This window comes from Pseudophryne corroboree, chromosome 6 (assembly GCF_028390025.1).
Source record: "Pseudophryne corroboree isolate aPseCor3 chromosome 6, aPseCor3.hap2, whole genome shotgun sequence".
Lineage (NCBI taxonomy): Eukaryota > Metazoa > Chordata > Amphibia > Anura > Myobatrachidae > Pseudophryne > Pseudophryne corroboree.
In genome coordinates, this window is record NC_086449.1 from 796,558,371 (window position 1) to 796,577,562 (window position 19,192).

General features: G+C 48.4%; 1 protein-coding gene across 2 annotated transcripts in view; it reads right to left on the bottom strand.

Moving 5' to 3' along the window:
• Positions 1-19,192, bottom strand: part of ATXN10 (ataxin 10) — a 345,162-nt gene that overhangs the window by 258,550 nt on the left and 67,420 nt on the right. For both annotated transcript variants that reach the window (XM_063928886.1, XM_063928887.1), the window contains exon 2: positions 9,409-9,594. In XM_063928886.1, coding sequence (XP_063784956.1) covers positions 9,409-9,594 — 186 coding nt within the window. The remainder of the gene's footprint in view (positions 1-9,408; positions 9,595-19,192) is intronic.

Consider the following 19,192-nt stretch of genomic DNA (forward strand, 5'->3'; position numbering starts at 1 on the left):
ACCTGTATATTTTTGGATTGGTGGAGGAAACTAGAGTAACTGGAGGAAACCCACGCAAGTACGGGGAGAATATACAAACTCCACACAGTTAGGGCCATGGTGGGAATTGATCCCATGACCTCAGTGCTGTGAGGAAGTAATGCTAACCATTACACCATCCGTACCTATTGTCCATACATATCATTATTCCCCCCCACCCTAACAACTATGGGCGCTACCACTATTACCGTAGCACATACCCTACTGAGCCATCTCATTACTTTAAGTAGTGTTCCTTCTAGGATGAGGCAGGGGGCCAGAGTTCGGGGGCACATTGGCGCGCGCGTGGCGAAGCCGCGCACGCAAAATGGGGCACGCCTATGCAAATTAGGGTGTGTGGTCACATCCTCGTCATTTTAGTGGCCATCTGTGGCTGTCGACGTCACTTTTGGGGGCGTGCCCAGCACCTCTGTCGGTGCTGGGCTTCCCCCCAGCTCTCTCCCAATGCTTGAATGGATGCAGCGCGCATGCACACGGCATCTTTACACGATGGGAGGGCAGGAAGCGGGCGGCTGTTCTAGCAGGGCGCCGCAAAAGGGGCAGGGCGGGTTTTGCCTTCTAAAAAACGGGCAGGGCGCGGCGCCCTGCTAAAACAGCCTAGAGTGAACACTATTAAGTGTAACCAGTAAGAACCCCTATCACTCAAGTGTTTCATGGAAGGAGACATTATTTCTACCAGTTTAAACCATTAGCAATTTTATAGTTAAAGAGGATCTCCAGATATTAAATAAGAATTTACTTACCGATAATTCTATTTCTCATAGTCCGTAGTGGATGCTGGGAACTCCGTAAGGACCATGGGGAATAGCGGCTCCGCAGGAGACTGGGCACAAATAGAAAGCTTTAGTACTACCTGGTGTGCACTGGCTCCTCCCCCTATGACTCTCCTCCAAGCCTCAGTTAGGATACTGTGCCCGGACGAGCGTACACAATAAGGAAGGATTTTGAATCCCGGGTAAGACTCATACCAGCCACACCAATCACACCGTATAACTTGTGATCTGAACCCAGTTTACAGTATGATAAACAGAGGAGCCTCTAGAAAAGATGGCTCACTACAACAATAACCCGATTTAGTTAACAATAACTATGTACAAGTATTGCAGACAATCCGCACTTGGGATGGGCGCCCAGCATCCACTACGGACTATGAGAAATAGAATTATCGGTAAGTAAATTCTTATTTTCTCTGACGTCCTAGTGGATGCTGGGAACTCCGTAAGGACCATGGGGATTATACCAAAGCTCCCAAACGGGCGGGAGAGTGCGGATGACTCTGCAGCACCGAATGAGAGAACTCTAGGTCCTCCTCAGCCAGGGTATCAAATTTGTAGAATTTAGCAAACGTGTTTGACCCTGACCAAGTAGCTGCTCGGCAAAGTTGTAAAGCCGAGAACCCTCGGGCAGCCGCCCAAGATGAGCCCACTTTCCGTGTGGAATGGGCTTTTACAGATTTTGGCTGTGGCAAGCCTGCCACAGAATGTGCAAGCTGAATTGTACTACAAATCCAACGAGCAATAGTCTGCTTAGAAGCAGGAGCACCCAGCTTGTTGGGTGCATACAGGATAAACAGCGAGTCAGATTTTCTGACTCCAGCCGTCCTGGAAACGTATATTTTCAGGGCCCTGACTACGTCCAGCAACTTGGAGTCCTCCAAGTCCCTAGTAGCCGCAGGTACCACAATAGGCTGATTCAGGTGAAACGCTGAAACCACCTTAGGGAGAAACTGAGGACGAGTCCTCAATTCTGCCCTATCCGTATGAAAAATTAGGTAAGGGCTTTTATAGGATAAAGCCGCCAATTCTGACACGCGCCTGGCTGAAGCCAGGGCCAATAGCATTACCACTTTCCATGTGAGATATTTTAAGTCCACAGTGGTGAGTGGTTCAAACCAATGTGATTTTAGGAACCCCAAAACCACATTGAGATCCCAAGGTGCCACTGGAGGCACAAAAGGAGGCTGTATATGCAGCACCCCTTTGACAAACGTCTGAACTTCAGGAACTGAAGCCAGTTCTTTTTGGAAGAAGATCGACAGGGCCGAAATTTGAACCTTAATGGACCCTAATTTTAGGCCCATAGACAGTCCTGTTTGCAGGAAATGTAGGAAACGACCCAGTTGAAATTCCTCTGTAGGGGCCTTCCTGGCCTCGCACCACGCAACATATTTACGCCAAATACGGTGATAATGCTGCACGGTTACATCCTTCCTGGCTTTGATCAGGGTAGGGATGACTTCATCCGGAATGCCTTTTTCCTTCAGTATCCGGCGTTCAACCGCCATGCCGTCAAACGCAGCCGCGGTAAGTCTTGGAACAGACAGGGTCCCTGCTGGAGCAGGTCCCTTCGTAGAGGTAGAGGCCACGGGTCCTCCGTGAGCATCTCTTGAAGTTCCGGGTACCAAGTCCTTCTTGGCCAATCCGGAGCCACGAGTATAGTCCTTACTCCTCTCCTTCTTATGATTCTCAGTACCTTGGGTATGAGAGGCAGAGGAGGGAACACATACACTGACTGGTACACCCACGGTGTTACCAGCGCGTCCACAGCTATTGCCTGAGGGTCCCGTGACCTGGCGCAATACCTGTCTAGTTTTTTGTTGAGGCGTGACGCCATCATGTCCACCTTTGGTTTTTCCCCAACGGTTCACAATCATGTGGAAGACTTCTGGGTGAAGTCCCCACTCTCCCGTCCACTCCCGGAATGAACACTGCTGACAGTGCTATCACATGATTTTCCGCCCAGCGAAGAATCCTTGCAACTTCTGCCATTCCCCTCCTGCTTCTTGTGCCGCCCTGTCTGTTTACGTGGGCGACTGCCGTGATGTTGTCTGACTGAATCAGCACCGGCTGACCTTGAAGCAGAGGTCGTGCTAGGCTTAGAGCATTGTAGATGGCCCTTAGCTCCAGGATATTTATGTGAAGTAATGTCTCCAGGCTTGACCACAAGCCCTGGAAATTTCTTCCTTGTGTGACTGCTCCCCAGCCTCTCAGGCTGGCATCCGTGGTCACCAGGACCCAGTCCTGAATGCCGAATCTGCGGCCCTCTAGAAGATGAGCACTCTGCAACCACCACAGAAGAGACACCCTTGTCCTTGGGGACAGGGTTATCCGTTGATGCATCTGAAGATGCGATCCGGACCATTTGTCCAGCAGATCCCACTGGAACGTTCTTGCGTGGAATCTGCCGAATGGAATCGCTTCGTAGGAAGCTACCATCTTTCCCAAGACTCTTGTGCATTGATGCACTGAGACTTGCCCTGGTTTCAGGAGGTTTCTGACCAGTTCGGATAACTCCCTGGCTTTCTCCTCCGGAAGGAACACCTTTTTCTGGACTGTGTCCAGAATCATCCCTAGGAACAGAAGACGTGTTGTCGGAATCAGCTGCGATTTTGGGATATTTAGAATCCAGCCGTGCTGCCGTAGCACTACTTGAGATAGGGCTACTCCGACTACTAACTGTTCTCTGGATCTTGCTCTTATCAGGAGATCGTCCAAGTAAGGGATAATTAAAACGCCTTTTCTTCGAAGAAGAATCATCATTTCGGCCATTACCTTGGTAAAGACCCGAGGTGCCGTGGATAATCCAAACGGCAGCGTCTGAAACTGATAGTGACAGTTTTGTACCACAAACCTGAGGTACCCTTGATGAGAAGGGTAAATGGGGACATGGAGGTAGGCATCTTTGATGTCCAGAGACACCATATAGTCCCCCTCTTCCAGGTTCGCGATCACTGCCCTGAGTGACTCCATCTTGAATTTGAACCTCTGTATGTAAGTGTTCAAAGACACCAGATTTAAAATTGGTCTCACCGAGCCGTCCGGCTTCGGTACCACAAACAGCGTGGAATAATACCCCTTCCCTTGTTGCAGGAGGGGTACCTTGATTATCACCTGCTGGGAATACAGCTTGTGAACTGCCTCCAATACTGCCTCCCTGTCGGAGGGAGACGTTGGTAACGCAGACTTCAGGAACCGGCGAGGGGGAGACGTCTCGAATTCCAATGTGTACCCCTGAGATACTACTTGCAGGATCCAGGGGTCCACTTGCGAGTGAGCCCACTGCGCGCTGAAATTCTTGAGACGGGCCCCCACCGTGCCTGAGTCCGCTTGTAAGGCCCCAGCGTCATGCTGAGGACTTGGCAGAAGCGGGGGAGGGCTTTTGTTCCTGGGAAGTGGCTGTCTGTTGCAGTCTTTTTCCCCTTCCTCTGCCCCGGGGCAGAAAAGAGGAACCTTTTGCCCGCTTGCCCTTATGGGGACGAAAGGACTGAGCCGGATAAGACGGCGTCTTTTTATGTTGAGAGGCTACCTGGGGTAAAAATGTGGATTTCCCAGCAGTTGCCGTGGCCGTGGCCACCAGGTCCGATAGACCGACCCCAAATAACTCCTCCCCTTTATAAGGCAATATTTCCATATGCCGTTTAGAGTCCGCATCACCTGACCACTGTCGCGTCCATAATCCTCTTCTGGAAAAAATGGACAGCGCACTCACTCTTGAAGCCAGAGTGGAAATATCCCTCTGTGCATCTCGCATATATAGAAATGCATCTTTTAAATGCTCTATAGTCAACAATATACTGTCCCTATCCAGGGTATCAATATTTTCAGTCAGGGAATCCGACCAAGCCACCCCAGCGCTGCACATCCAGGCTGAGGCGATTGCTGGTCGCAGTATAACACCAGTATGTGTGTATATACTTTTAAGGATATTCTCCAGTTTTCTGTCACCTGGTTCCTTGAGGGCGGCCGTATCAGGAGACGGTAACGCCACTTGTTTTGATAAGCGTGTGAGCGCTTTATCCACTCTAGGGGGTGTTTCCCAACGCGCCCTAACCTCTGGCGGGAAAGGGTATAATGCCAATAACTTTTTAGAAATTATCAGTTTTTTATCGGGGGAAACCCACGCTTCATCACACACCTCATTTAATTCATCTGATTCAGGAAAAACTACAGGTAGTTTTTTCACACCCCACATAATACCCTTTTTAGTGGTACTTGCAGTATCAGAAATGTTTAACACCTCTCTCATTGCCGTGATCATGTAACGTGTGGCCCTACTGGAAGTCACGTTTGTCTCCTCACCGTCGACACTGGAGTCAGTATCCGTGTCGACGTCAGTATCCACCACCTGAGGTAACGGCCTTTTTAGAGACCCTGATGGTTTTTGAGACGCCTGGACAGGGACTAGCTGATTAGTCGGCTGTCTCATGTCATCAACCGTCTTTTGTAAGGAGCTGACACTGTCACGTAAATCCTTCCATAAAGCCATCCACTCAGGTGTCGACTCCTTAGGGGGTGACATCTCTATTATAGGCAATTGCCCCGCCTCCACATCATTTTCCTCCTCATACATGTCGACACAAACGTACCGACACACAGCACACGCACAGGGAATGCTCTGATAGAGGACAGGACCCCACTAGCCCTTTGGGGAGACAGAGGGAGAGTATGCCAGCACACACCAGAGCGCTATATATAGATATAGGGACAACCTTATAGAAGTGTTTCTCCCTTATAGCTGCTGTATTGTTAATAACCCGCCAATTAGTGCCCCCCTCTCTTTTTAACCCTGTTTCTGTAGTGCAGGACTGCAGGGGAGAGTCAGGGAGACGTCCTTCCAGCGGAGCTGTGAGGGAAAATGGCGCCTGTGTGCTGAGGAGATAGGCTCCGCCCCCTTCTCGGCGGCCTTTCTCCCGCTTTTTGTGAAAATCTGGCAGGGGTTAAAATTCATCCATATAGCCCAGGAGCTATATGTGATGTATTTTTAGCCAGCCAAGGTGTTTCTATTGCTGCTCAGGGCGCCCCCCCCTAGCGCCCTGCACCCTCAGTGACCGGAGTGTGAAGTGTGCTGAGAAGCAATGGCGCACAGCTGCAGTGCTGTGCGCTACCTTGTGGAAGACAGGATGTCTTCTGCCGCCGATTTGCCGGACTCTTCTTGCTTCTGGCTCTGTAAGGGGGCCGGCGGCGCGGCTCTGGGACCGAGCTCCAAGGCTGGGCCTGTGAGCGGTCCCTCTGGAGCTAATGGTGTCCAGTAGCCAAGAAGCCCAATCCACTCTGCACGCAGGTGAGTTCGCTTCTTCTCCCCTTAGTCCCTCGATGCAGTGAGCCTGTTGCCAGCAGGTCTCACTGAAAATAAAAAACTTTCACTAAAAAGCTCAGGAGAGCCCCTAGTGTGCACCCTTCTCGTTCGGGCACAAAAATCTAACTGAGGCTTGGAGGAGGGTCATAGGGGGAGGAGCCAGTGCACACCAGGTAGTACTAAAGCTTTCTATTTGTGCCCAGTCTCCTGCGGAGCCGCTATTCCATGGTCCTTACGGAGTTCCCAGCATCCACTAGGACGTCAGAGAAATATTTTTTTTTTAAACACTTTCACAATATCTCTACATTATGGTCCAAATGTAATAGGGTGCGATGTTGAACGTAAGTGGAGCCACTCCGGCGACTTCCAAGTCGCCGCATATAATAGAATGGGATGACGGCCAAACTCGTTGGAATCGAGCCTCAATCAACCTCACTGCGAAGCAACTTGCCCTACAGATATTCCTAATGCGAAATATACAACTCGCCATATGTAATAGTAAGCAAAATAAAAGGTCGCTGGAAATGCGTAAGAAAAACTCACTAATAGACAGGGCAAACATATAGCTGCTAATGAAGCTATATCACCGTGCTCCACATGTTTTTAATTATGTTTAAAATACTAATTTAAAGAAAACAAATGCACCCCCACTACCCTATAAACAGAACCAGCATTGGAGCTTCTGCGTAAGCTGGTATTAGAGAAATCCAAGAACTAGGCTTGACCAGCCAGGGCTGTGGCCACTCCTTTCACCCCAATAAAACCCAACTTTATTACATAATTAATGGAGACCTCTGCTGGCCAACAGCTAGAATATTCTTCAACTGCCGGATTTCACGCACGCGCAGAAATGACAGCCGGCTCCTGAGTGGTTGACGTCAGAACTCTTCCAATCAGGTTCTGGCAGTCATTTCAATCTTCTCCTCCGCCTTTCAGACATAACTGCAGATGCCGGGTCACAGAGGTGCTTATGCCTTGCTAAAATACTGCCTGTTGCATTGAGGAAACCCTCCCCCATTGAAGCACTAGGGTAACGAGAGATGTTAACAGTCACTGTTACTAATAAAACAACAGATAACAGTAACTTCACATGAACGCTCCGCTTTAAAGAGCCACAGCTTTTAGCTTCAGGTTCTCAGTCGGATGGTCTCCCCCATAGACCATTTCCTGGATGTACGTACTCAGCTCCAGGTTCTCCAACCATTGCTGTGACATCTGCTCAAGCAGCTCCCGAAGCGCTGTGGTAAGTTTATGCAAGCTTTCCCTACCTAATTAAAGGGAGAGCATCCAGCCCCACACAGTGAAACCGCAAGAACATACAAGTATTTTATGCAGGGCACTGTGTGCCAAGGCACTGGGAGCACAGATTATGCTTGCTCAGGGCTTTCCTTTAACCTGTACAGCAAACGGGGAAAAAATCCATTCCCAGATGGACACATCCGTACATGTACAGTTTCTGTGACATGTTATTATGCGAGTGTTCATGGTCTTTATAATAGCTATATAATAACCCTACAAGGTACGCGCCGTGTCAGACACGTACAGTGGGATAATGCACCGCCCTTCACCATTCTCTCCCTGCCAATGGCTCCCACTGCAGAAGGACAGATTGCAGGGACGAGAACGGGAGCAGGACAATATTATGGCGCAGCCGAGGTAAGTGTAGGGCCCCTCGTACCAGCAAATTCACTGGGTTCAATAACGTAGATCGTAATAATTTTCAGATTTCTTCAGGTCCATTTATTGCATAATGCGTACAATGGACATTTAGGAGGGAATTTAATTGGGTACCGATAAGTAATGGGCGCCTTGCGGAGCTATTCAATTGTTTTGCAAATTGGGCGCTACTGAATTACTTATCGCGCCCAAATGCACCAGGTTTAGACGCGTAAAGAGGCCTAACCCATGCAAAGTCCTGGTTTCTGCCAGATTTATGCTGACCACCTCAGGAGGCTGCGAGCAGAAATGAGGCAGTCGTGCCCAATAGGCAAAAGAATGCAATAGCTTTGTACGAGGAATACATACTATATTAGTGTTCACTCTAGGCTGTTTTAGCAGGGCGCAGCGCCCTGCCCCTTTTGTGGCACCCTGCTAGAACAGCCGCCCGCTTCCTGCCCTCCCAGCGTATAAAGATGCTGTGCGCATGTGCGCGGCATCCATTCACGCATTGGGAGAGAGCTGGGGAAGCCCAGTACCGACAGAGGTGCTGGGCACGCCCCCAACAGTGACGTCGACGGCCACAGACGCCCTCTATAGCAGCGTCTGTGGGCCACGCCACCCACTAAAATGACGGGGGCTAATTTGCATGGCCACGTGCGCTCCAATGTGCCCCCGAACTCCGGCGCCCTGCCCCTTCATCATCCTAGAAGGAACACTACTATATACCGATGCCCAGGATGCCGGCTGTCAAGATACAGACAGTGGGATCCCGGCCAACAGCATGCCGGCAGCGGGGTGAGCGCTAGAAAGCTCCTTGCGGGCATGTTTGGCTCACCTCGCTCCCCGCAGGTTATGTTCTCCTTCTATGGGTGTCGTGGACACTCACAGAGGGAGAAAAACCTGTGGCACCGGTATTCCGTCGGCGGCATTCCACAACATGTCGGGATTCTGGTGTCGGCATTGTGGCCGCCGGGATCGGGATCCAGTCTTTAGGTCGACAGTAAGTAGGTCAACACTGTCTAGGTCGACCACTATTGATCGACAGTAAGTAGGTTCACATGGTTTCTAGGTCGACAGGGACTCTAGGTCGACACACGTTTTTCACTTTTTTTTTTCATTTTCAGAACTTTTTCATACTTTACGATCCCCGTGAACTACAATTGGGAATGGTAACCTGTGCCAAGCGCAGCGGTAGCGGAGCGAGGCACCTCGCCCGAAGCATGGCGAGCGAAGCGAGTCATGTGAGGGGACACGGTGCACTAATTGGGGTTCCCGGTCACTGTACGGCGAAAACGACACCAAAAAAAAAAGACAAAACACACATGTCGACCTTTTCTCATGTAGACCTAGAGTACCTGTCGACCAATAGTGGTCGACCTAGACACTGTCAACCTAAGTCTTATCTACTTAAAATACCACACCCGCCGGGATACCGACAGGCGGTCTCATGATTGCCTCCCTCGTAGGGTGCCCAATACTTATGGGTGCCCAAACACCCCCACCCCCCAGGGTCATTCCTGTTTAGTTGATCATTAATTGCTTTGTTAGATTAGGATGAAGAAAGTGCCAAACATCAATCCTCCTAAACAAAAAAAGCTTCGGGCTTACTAAGAAAGATCGCCGTGTAGCACCTACCTGATTGCATCTTGATTTTGGGTGCACTGCACGCAGGCGTTTCTTAGGCATCGAAAGCATTCTGCCAACATATCAAACCAACGCTCTAAAGAAGGGTCATATGCTCCAATTTGTGCCTGGACCTCCTGCGATCCTCTGGAAAATATCTTTAAGATCAACTTGAAAATCTGCTCATCGGCCATCTCTCTGCAACAGAACACAAAAGCCCCAATTAGCTGGATTATTAGTAAAACGGAACATGGGTTTATAATGTATCGTCACCGGCCAAAATCCCTGCATACAGTCCCGGGACAAGAGATAGAACACCCAACCTCATAGACCAGGGAGAGAGCAGGTCCATCTGCTGCTGAACTACTAGCTGAGCATCATGGGAGAGGACTGGGCACCAACCCAGCATTGCAACACAGCCACAAAGCGCAAATGTATACATTTACTCAGGATGTAGCTGGAATTATGCCACGATGCAGCTTATGTGAAGGGATATGGCAAACCTGCAATCATTGTTAGCCGCCTGTACAGTAAAGAAGGACACATCGTAGGGATATATGCAACCAGAGATAATTGTATAACTACACCTGGCAGTAGTGTACTCGCAACACATCCAAGATTGTCTAATTCCGCTTCCTCTACTTATCCCGAGTGCGGGCAAAGAATGATAAACCACCCACATGTGCATTACTAGTCACTGTAACTAATGAAGCACAACCATCTTATTTTTCCTAGTCTGTCATATTTCAGAGCATTTTAATATATTATTGTCATTGTTTATTTATATAACGCCACTAATAAAAGTTCTGCAGAGAGAATACTGTACTTAACAGGTGATCTGCCTACGGCTATTTAGCTCTTCCTGTAACACATGTAGTTGTGGCTTAAAACTTATGGGGTCGATTCAATTCACCAACAGTTGAATTGCGCCGGGAGTTAGCTCCCGTCGCTATTCAATTCAGCTCAAGTTAAGTCGGCGAAGGCCCGTTCTCGCGGACTGAACAGGTTGAGTTGTCGGGAGAATGGGCATTCTCCGACTTAACTCCCCGCCGCGATGCTGTTTCCCGACAGAATCGGCCTCGCGCCGGCCGTGCGGCAGCACTTTTGTCGGATTTCCTCTCTCATACCCCGGCGGTGAAAGAAGAATTCCCGACAATTGGTGTCACTTGTCGCTGTATTGAATAGCACTGGGAGCTAACTCCCGGCGCTATTCAACTGTCGGTGAATTGAATAGACCCCTTTATTTCCTTAGAAAACAATATGGATTGCCCAGAGATGTGCGCAAAATGGCAGCTTTAACAAGAACAATTCCCTACACGGCTGTCACCACACCCACCAAATTACAAATTTCTGAACGTCAAGAAATAAATCAAACGGTTTCAGATAATTGGTTGGGGCATATATTAAACCCTTTCCCAGCAATGAGGTTTGTTCCCTAGTAAGAATATGGGAGCTCAAATTAAAGATTTTTACCCTAGATAGTTTGGGCTTAATTCTATCTGTGGTAATTTTGTCTCCTTTAATTTTAATCTTTTTGGTGGTCCTTTTCTTTTCTCTTTTTTTCAACTTGTTTTTTTAAGATGGATTTTTGTTTACCCCCTCTTTTTCCTCGTGCTCTATATGTTATTTTTTTCCCACGAAAGCGGCCTCGTTGTTCTAAAAAAGATGGAGAATTATCGTTGGAATCCCTTAGAGGGGAAAAGCAGTTTCATAAAAGGATGTATCTTAAGACGCTCCTTCCTTGTCTACCATTTTCAAAATTTTTATTTTTTCTAGGTGAAGTTGCTCACCATTCCAAACTCTCACTATTTGGTCTATATCCTACCGATCTTCCTTCCTCGTCATAATGGTTGTCAGACCTATATGTATTCCTCCTGTATGTATATTTTTTCCATTCAGGAGCTGCTTTATTCTACTAAATTTGGGGGTTATCACGTATATTTCCATAATTCTCATTAAAATGTGGTTTATAATGCTTTTGTCTGAAATCCTCTGGCGGATAGTAACATCCTCTGGGTTATCGTTTCTACTTATATCCTCCTTATTAAGACTTTCCATCTTATCTCTATTAAACTTTTTGAGCTTTTTATTGATGAGGGCCCTTTCTGTTCTTTTTATCCTAAATTCTATGGAGCTTTCTAACTCTTTGAACTCTTCTAAATTAGAAAAAGGTGCTACAAGTGATTTGTAGATATTTATTTCTTCTTCCAATTTATTTAATTCTTTCTTTCTTTCTTTGATAATTAGTTCCATCAATCTAAATGAACAATCTTTTATGATAAGTTCCCATTCATTCTTGAATTCCTCACTGGAACTCGAGAATGAGGCCACTTTATCTATTTTATATCCTCGTGGTATGATTTTACTGGCGAGGTATTTCTCTATAGTCACCACCTCCCACCACATTTTCTTTTCTTTTTGAAGTATACCTTCTAATTTATGCATGGCACCATCTAGATCAGGCATTCCCAACCGCGGTCCTCAAGGCACACCAACAGTGCAGGTTTTAGGGATATCCCGGCTTCCGTACAGATGGTTAAATCAAAATAACTGAGGTACTAATTAAGTCACCTGTGTTCAAGCCTGGATATCACTAAAACCAGGACTGTTAGGGTGCCTTGAGGACCACGGTTGGGAAACACTGATCTAGATCATTGTCAATTAATTCTACTGTATGATTACATTATGACTCATGATTATCATGAAATGCTTTTTCATAAACCACAGATCTACTTTCCCTAAATGAAAACATGATAAAGATGCAGCACTACCCAGGCAGTCACAATGGTGAAATAAATCGAATACACAGAAAACAATATGGATTGGCCAGAGATGTGCGCAAAATGGCAGCTTTAACAAGAACAATTCCCTACACGGGTGTCCCCACACCCACCAAAGTCAAACTGCATACAAAAATTAGGGAAAAGAAAACTTGTATAAGCGCTATTAATAAAGACTAAAGGAAAATTATTGCTCTTTAGAATCCCATATATTTTAAGTGAGTGGGGTACGCATCTCATACATTCTGGTGATGGGTATATGGGATTCTAAAGAGCAACTAAAGAAACCTTTACGCACATAGTCCACAAATTTCTCGTGTGAGTTGGGGTTCGCTGCTGATTACCTTCACACCAATACTGGGGGATCCTAAGGGCTAGATAAAGACTGCCTTATCTTTTTTGACAATACTACACATTGTTTTATGTATTTTTTTTACATGCTCATCGAACCTAACAACTCATCAATGAGAAATCTTTTCAAGTGAAAAGAAGGATAAAGGAAACAGGACTCGAAGGAAACATGAGGAATGTATAATTTTCCTTTATTCTTTATTAATAGCGCTTATACGAGTTTTCTCTTAGCTAATTTTTAATTTAGTCTTTATTTACTTAGATTTTTTTCCCCATCTGAAAGAATGCCTAAACTAATTGTTTGGGGGATCACCTGAATTGGCCACTTTTTATTTAAACATGCGGCCATCCAGATGTTGTGGAACTACACACCCCAGTGTGCCCCGTCACAGTTTTAGCATGGCCTAAAACAGGACGGACAGATTTATGGACTCTGTGATCTACTATAGAAGATGAACATCTTCAATGATCTACTGAGTAGGCACATTTGATCCGAAAAAGAGAGCGTGGCATGCCAAAAAGGGGGTATGACCTCGCAGCAATGGGGCGTGTTGACTGTCCTGACAAAATCCCACACTAACCTCCAAAAAGGAAAAAAACATGCACACTGGCCCCCACAATAATAAAATATATTGGTCCCCACAAGAAAAATGTAAAAACCCAAACACGCTGTTCACCATAGAAAAGAAGAAAAAAACATTGGGGTTAATTCAGAGTTGATCGTAGCTGTGCTAAAATTAGCGCATCTACGATCAGGCACACTGGCATGCGGGGGGATGCCCAGCACAGGGCTAGCCCGTCCCGCATGTCAGTTCCTGCCCCGTCGCAGAAGTACAAAAGCATCGAACAGCGGCAATGCTTTTGTACTTCAGTAGTAGCTCCCGATCAGTGCAGCTCCTGCACACTGGCTGGGAGCTACTAGTCGCTGCTCAGGTCGCAGCGGCTGCATGTGACATCACGCAGCTGCCACGGCCCGCCCCCGGCACGGTCCGGCTACGCCTGCGTTGGCTGGACCGCCCCCCCCCCCCCCTAAACGACGGCTTAACGCAGACGTCCTGCATCCCTCCCGCCCAGCGACCGCCTCTGCCTGTCAATCAGGCAGAGGCCATCGCTGGGCTATGACAGCCGTCGGCTGTCTGCGATGTGCTGGCGCATGCGCAGTTCAGACCTGATCGGCTGCTGTGCAAAATCGCACAGCACCGATCAGGTCTGAATTAGGCCCATTCACCCCACAGAGAAAAAAAAACAAAACAAAAAAACACATTGTCCGCCACAATTAAAAAATAAGAATTTACTTACCGATAATTCTATTTCTCGTAGTCCGTAGTGGATGCTGGGGACTCCGTAAGGACCATGGGGATTAGCGGCTCCGCAGGAGACTGGGCACAAAAGTAAAAGCTTTAGGACTACCTGGTGTGCACTGGCTCCTCCCCCTATGACCCTCCTCCAAGCCTCAGTTAGGATACTGTGCCCGGACGAGCGTACACAATAAGGAAGGATTTTTGAATCCCGGGTAAGACTCATACCAGCCACACCAATCACACCGTATAACTTGTGATCTAAACCCAGTTAACAGCATGATAACAGAGGAGCCTCTAGAAAAGATGGCTCACTACAGCAATAACCCGATTTTTTGGTAACAATAACTATGTACCAGTATTGCAGACAATCCGCACTTGGGATGGGCGCCCAGCATCCACTACGGACTACGAGAAATAGAATTATCGGTAAGTAAATTCTTATTTTCTCTGACGTCCTAGTGGATGCTGGGGACTCCGTAAGGACCATGGGGATTATACCAAAGCTCCCAAACGGGCGGGAGAGTGCGGATGACTCTGCAGCACCAATTGAGAGAACTCCAGGTCCTCCTCAGCCAGGGTATCAAATTTGTAGAATTTTACAAACGTATTTGCTCCTGACCAAGTAGCTGCTCGGCAAAGTTGTAAAGCCGAGACCCCTCGGGCAGCCGCCCAAGATGAGCCCACCTCCCTTGTGGAGTGGGCATTTACAGATTTTTGGCTGTGGCAGGCCTGCCACAGAATGTGCAAGCTGAATTGTACTACAAATCCAACGAGCAATAGTCTGCTTAGAAGCAGGAGCACCCAGCTTGTTGGGTGCATACAGGATAAACAGCGAGTCAGATTTTCTGACTCCAGCCGTCCTGGAAACATAAATTTTCAGGGCCCTGACAACGTCTAGCAACTTGGAGTCCTCCAAGTCCCTAGTAGCCGCAGGCACCACCATAGGTTGGTTCAGGTGAAACGCTGAAACCACCTTAGGGAGAAACGGAGGACGAGTCCTCAATTCCGCCCTGTCCGAATGGAAAATCAGATAAGGGCTTTTACAGGATAAAGCCGCCAATTCTGACCCGCGCCTGGCCCAGGCCAGGGCCAACAGCATGACCACCTTCCATGTGAGATATTTTAACTCCACAGATTTAAGTGGTTCAACCCAATGTGACTTTTGGAACCCAAAAACTACATTGAGATCCCAAGGTGCCACTGGAGGCACAAAAAGGAGGCTGTATATACAGTACCCCTTTTACAAACGTCTGAACTTCAGGGACTGAAGCTAGTTCTTTTTGGAAGAAAATTGACAGGGCCGAAATTTGAACCTTAATGGACCCCAATTTCAGGCCCATAGACACTCATGTTTGCAGGAAATGTAGGAATCGACCCAGTTGAAATTCCTCCGTCGGGCCTTACTGGCCTCGCACCACGCAACATATTTTCGCCAAAAGCGGTGATAATGTTTTGCGGTTACATCCTTCCTGGCTTTGATCAGGATAAGGATGACTTCATCCGGAATGCCTTTTTCCTTCAGGATCCGGCGTTCAACCGCCCTGCCGTCAAACGCAGCCGCGGTAAGTCTTGGAACAGACAGGGTCCTTGCTGGAGCAGGTCCCTTCTTAGAGGTAGAGGCCACGGATCCTCCGTGAGCATCTCTTGAAGTTCCGGTTACCAAGTCCTTCTTGGCCAATCCGGAGCCACGAATATAGTGCTTACTCCTCTCGATCTTATAATTCTCAGTACCTTGTGTATGAGAGGCAGAGGATGGAACACATACACTGACCGGTACACCCACGGTGTTACCAGAGCGTCTGCTGAGGAAGTCTGCTTCCCAGTTGTCCATTCCCGGAATGAACACTGCTGACAGTGCTATCACATGATTTTCCGCCCAGCGAAGAATCCTTGCAGCTTCTGCCATTGCCCTCCTGCTTCTTGTGCCACCCTGTCTGTTTACGTGGGTGACTGCCGTGATGTTGTCCGACTGGATCAACACTGGCTGACCTTGAAGCAGAGGTCTTGCTAAGCTTAGAGCATTGTAAATGGCCCTTAGCTTCAGGATATTTATGTGAAGTGATGTCTCCAGGCTTGACCATAAGCCCTGGAAATTCCTTCCCTGTGTGACTGCTCCCCAGCCTCGCAGGCTGGCATCCGTGGTCACCAGGACCCAGTCCTGAATGCCGAATCTGCGGCCCTCTAGAAGATGAGCACTCTGCAACCACCACAGGAGGGACACCCTTGTCCTTGGTGACAGGGTTATCCTGACAGGGTTATCCGCTGATGCATCTGAAGATGCGACCCGGACCATTTGTCCAGCAGGTCCCACTGGAAAGTTCTTGCGTGGAATCTGCCGAATGGGATTGCTTCGTAGGAAGCCACCATTTTTCCCAGAACCCTTGTGCATTGACGCACTGAGACTTGGCTCGGTTTTAGGAGGTTCCTGACTAGTTCGGATAACTCCCTGGCTTTCTCCTCCGGGAGAAACACCTTTTTCTGGACTGTGTCCAGGATCATCCCTAGGAACAGAAGACGAGTCGTCGGAACCAGCTGCGATTTTGGAATATTGAGAATCCAACCGTGCTGCCGCAACACTACCTGAGATAGTGCTACACCGACCTCCAACTGTTCTCTGGATCTTACCCTTATCAGGTGATCGTCCAAGTAAGGGATAACTAAAACTCCCTTCCTTCGAAGGAGTATCATCATTTCGGCCGTTACCTTGGTAAAGACCCGGGGTGCCGTGGACCATCCAAACGGCAGCATCTGAAACTGATAGTGACAGTTCTGTACCACAAACCTGAGGTACCCTTGGTGAGAAGGGTAAATTGGGACATGAAGGTAAGCATCCTTGATGTCCCGAGACATCATGTAGTCCCCTTCTTCCAGGTTCGCAATCACTGCTCTGAGTGACTCCATCTTGAATTTGAACCTCCGTATGTAAGTGTTCAAAGATTTTAGATTTAGAATCGGTCTCACCGAGCCGTCCGGCTTCGGTACCACAACAGTGTGGAATAATACCCCGTTCCCTGTTGCAGGAGGGGTACCTTGATTATCACCTGCTGGGAATACAGCTTGTGAATGGCTTCCAAAACTGCCTCCCAGTCAGAGGGAGACGTCGGTAAAGCCGACTTTAGGAAAACGGCGAGGGGGAGACGTCTCGAATTCCAATTTGTACCCCTGAGATATCACCTGAAGGATCCAGGGGTCTACTTGCGAGTGAGCCCACTGCGCGCTGAAATTCATTGAGACGGGCCCCCACCGTGCCTGAGTCTGCTTGTAAAGCCCCAGCGTCATGCTGAGGGTTTGGCAGAGGCGGGAGAGGGCTTCTGTTCCTGGGAACTGGCTGATTTCTGCAGCCTTTTTCCTCTCCCTCTGTCACGGGCAGAAATGAGGAACCTTTTGCCCGCTTGCCCTTCTGGGAACGAAAGGACTGCGCCTGATAATACGGCGTCTTCTTATGTTGAGAGGCGACCTGGGGTACAAACGTGGATTTCCCAGCTGTTGCCGTGGCCACCAGGTCTGAAAGACCGACCCCAAATAACTCCTTGCCGTTTGGAATCCGCATCACCTGACCACTGTCGTGTCCATAACCCTCTTCTGGCAGAAATGGACAACGCACTTACACTTGATGCCAGTCGGCAAATATTCCGCTGTGCATCACGCATATATAGAAATGCATCTTTTAAATGCTCTATAGGCAATAATATACTGTCCCTATCTAGGGTATCAATATTTTCAGTCAGGGAATCCGACCACGCCAAACCAGCACTGCATATCCAGGCTGAGGCGATTGCTGGTCGCAGTATAACACCAGTATGTGTGTAAATACATTTTAGGATACCCTCCTGCTTTCTATCAGCAGGATCCTTAAGGGCGGCCATCTCAGGAGAGGGTAGAGCCCTTGTTCTTACAAGTGTGTGAGCGCTTTACCCACCCTAGGGGGTGTTTCCCAACGCACCCTAACCTCTGGCGGGAAAGGATATAATGCCAATAACATTTTAGAAATTATCAGTTGTTATCGGGGGAAACCCACGCATCATCACACCTCATTTAATTTCTCAGATTCAGGAAAACTACAGGCAGTTTTTCCTCACCGAACATAATACCCCTTTTTGGTGGTACTCGTATTATCAGAAATGTGTAAAACATTTTTCATTGCCTCAATCATGTAACGTGTGGCCCTACTGGAAGTCACATTTGTCTCTTCACCGTCGACACTGGAGTCAGTATCCGTGTCGGCGTCTGTATCTGCCATCTGAGGTAACGGGCGCTTTAGAGCCTTTGACGGCCTATGAGACGTCTGGACAGGCACAAGCTGAGTAGCCGGCTGTCTCATGTCAACCACTGTCTTTTATACAGAGCTGACACGGTCACGTAATTCCTTCCAACAGTTCATCCACTCAGGTGTCGACCCCCTAGGGGGTGACATCACTATTACAGGCAATTTGCTCCGTCTCCACATCATTTTCCTCCTCATACATGTCGACACAAACGTACCGACACACAGCACACACACAGGGAATGCTCTGATAGAGGACAGGACCCCACTAGCCCTTTGGGGAGACAGAGGGAGAGTTAGCCAGCACACACCAGAGCGCTATATATATATATACAGGGATAACCTTATATAAGTGTTTTTCCCCTTATAGCTGCTGTATTTTTAATACTGCGCCTAATTAGTGCCCCCCTCTCTTTTTTAACCCTTTCTGTAGTGTAGTGACTGCAGGGGAGAGCCAGGGAGCTTCCCTCCCAACGGAGCTGTGAGGGAAAATGGCGCCAGTGTGCTGAGGAGATAGGCTCCGCCCCCTTCTCGGCGGCCTTATCTCCCGTTTTTCTGTGTGTTCTGGCAGGGGTTAAAATTCATCCATATAGCCCAGGAGCTATATGTGATGTATTTTTAGCCAGCCAAGGTGTTTTTATTGCTGCTCAGGGCGCCCCCCCCTAGCGCCCTGCACCCTCAGTGACCGGAGTGTGAAGTGTGCTGAGAAGCAATGGCGCACAGCTGCAGTGCTGTGCGCTACCTTGTGGAAGACAGGATGTCTTCTGCCGCCGATTTGCCGGACTCTTCTTGCTTCTGGCTCTGTAAGGGGGCCGGCGGCGCGGCTCTGGGACCTATCCATGGCTGGGCCTGTGATCGGTCCCTCTGGAGCCTAAGAAGCCCAATCCACTCTGCACGCAGGTGAGTTCGCTTCTTCTCCCCTTAGTCCCTCGATGCAGTGAGCCTGTTGCCAGCAGGTCTCACTGAACATAAAAAACCTAAAACTAAACTTTTCACTAAGCAGCTCAGGAGAGCCACCTAGTGTGCACCCTTCTCGTTCGGGCACAAAAATCTAACTGAGGCTTGGAGGAGGGTCATAGGGGGAGGAGCCAGTGCACACC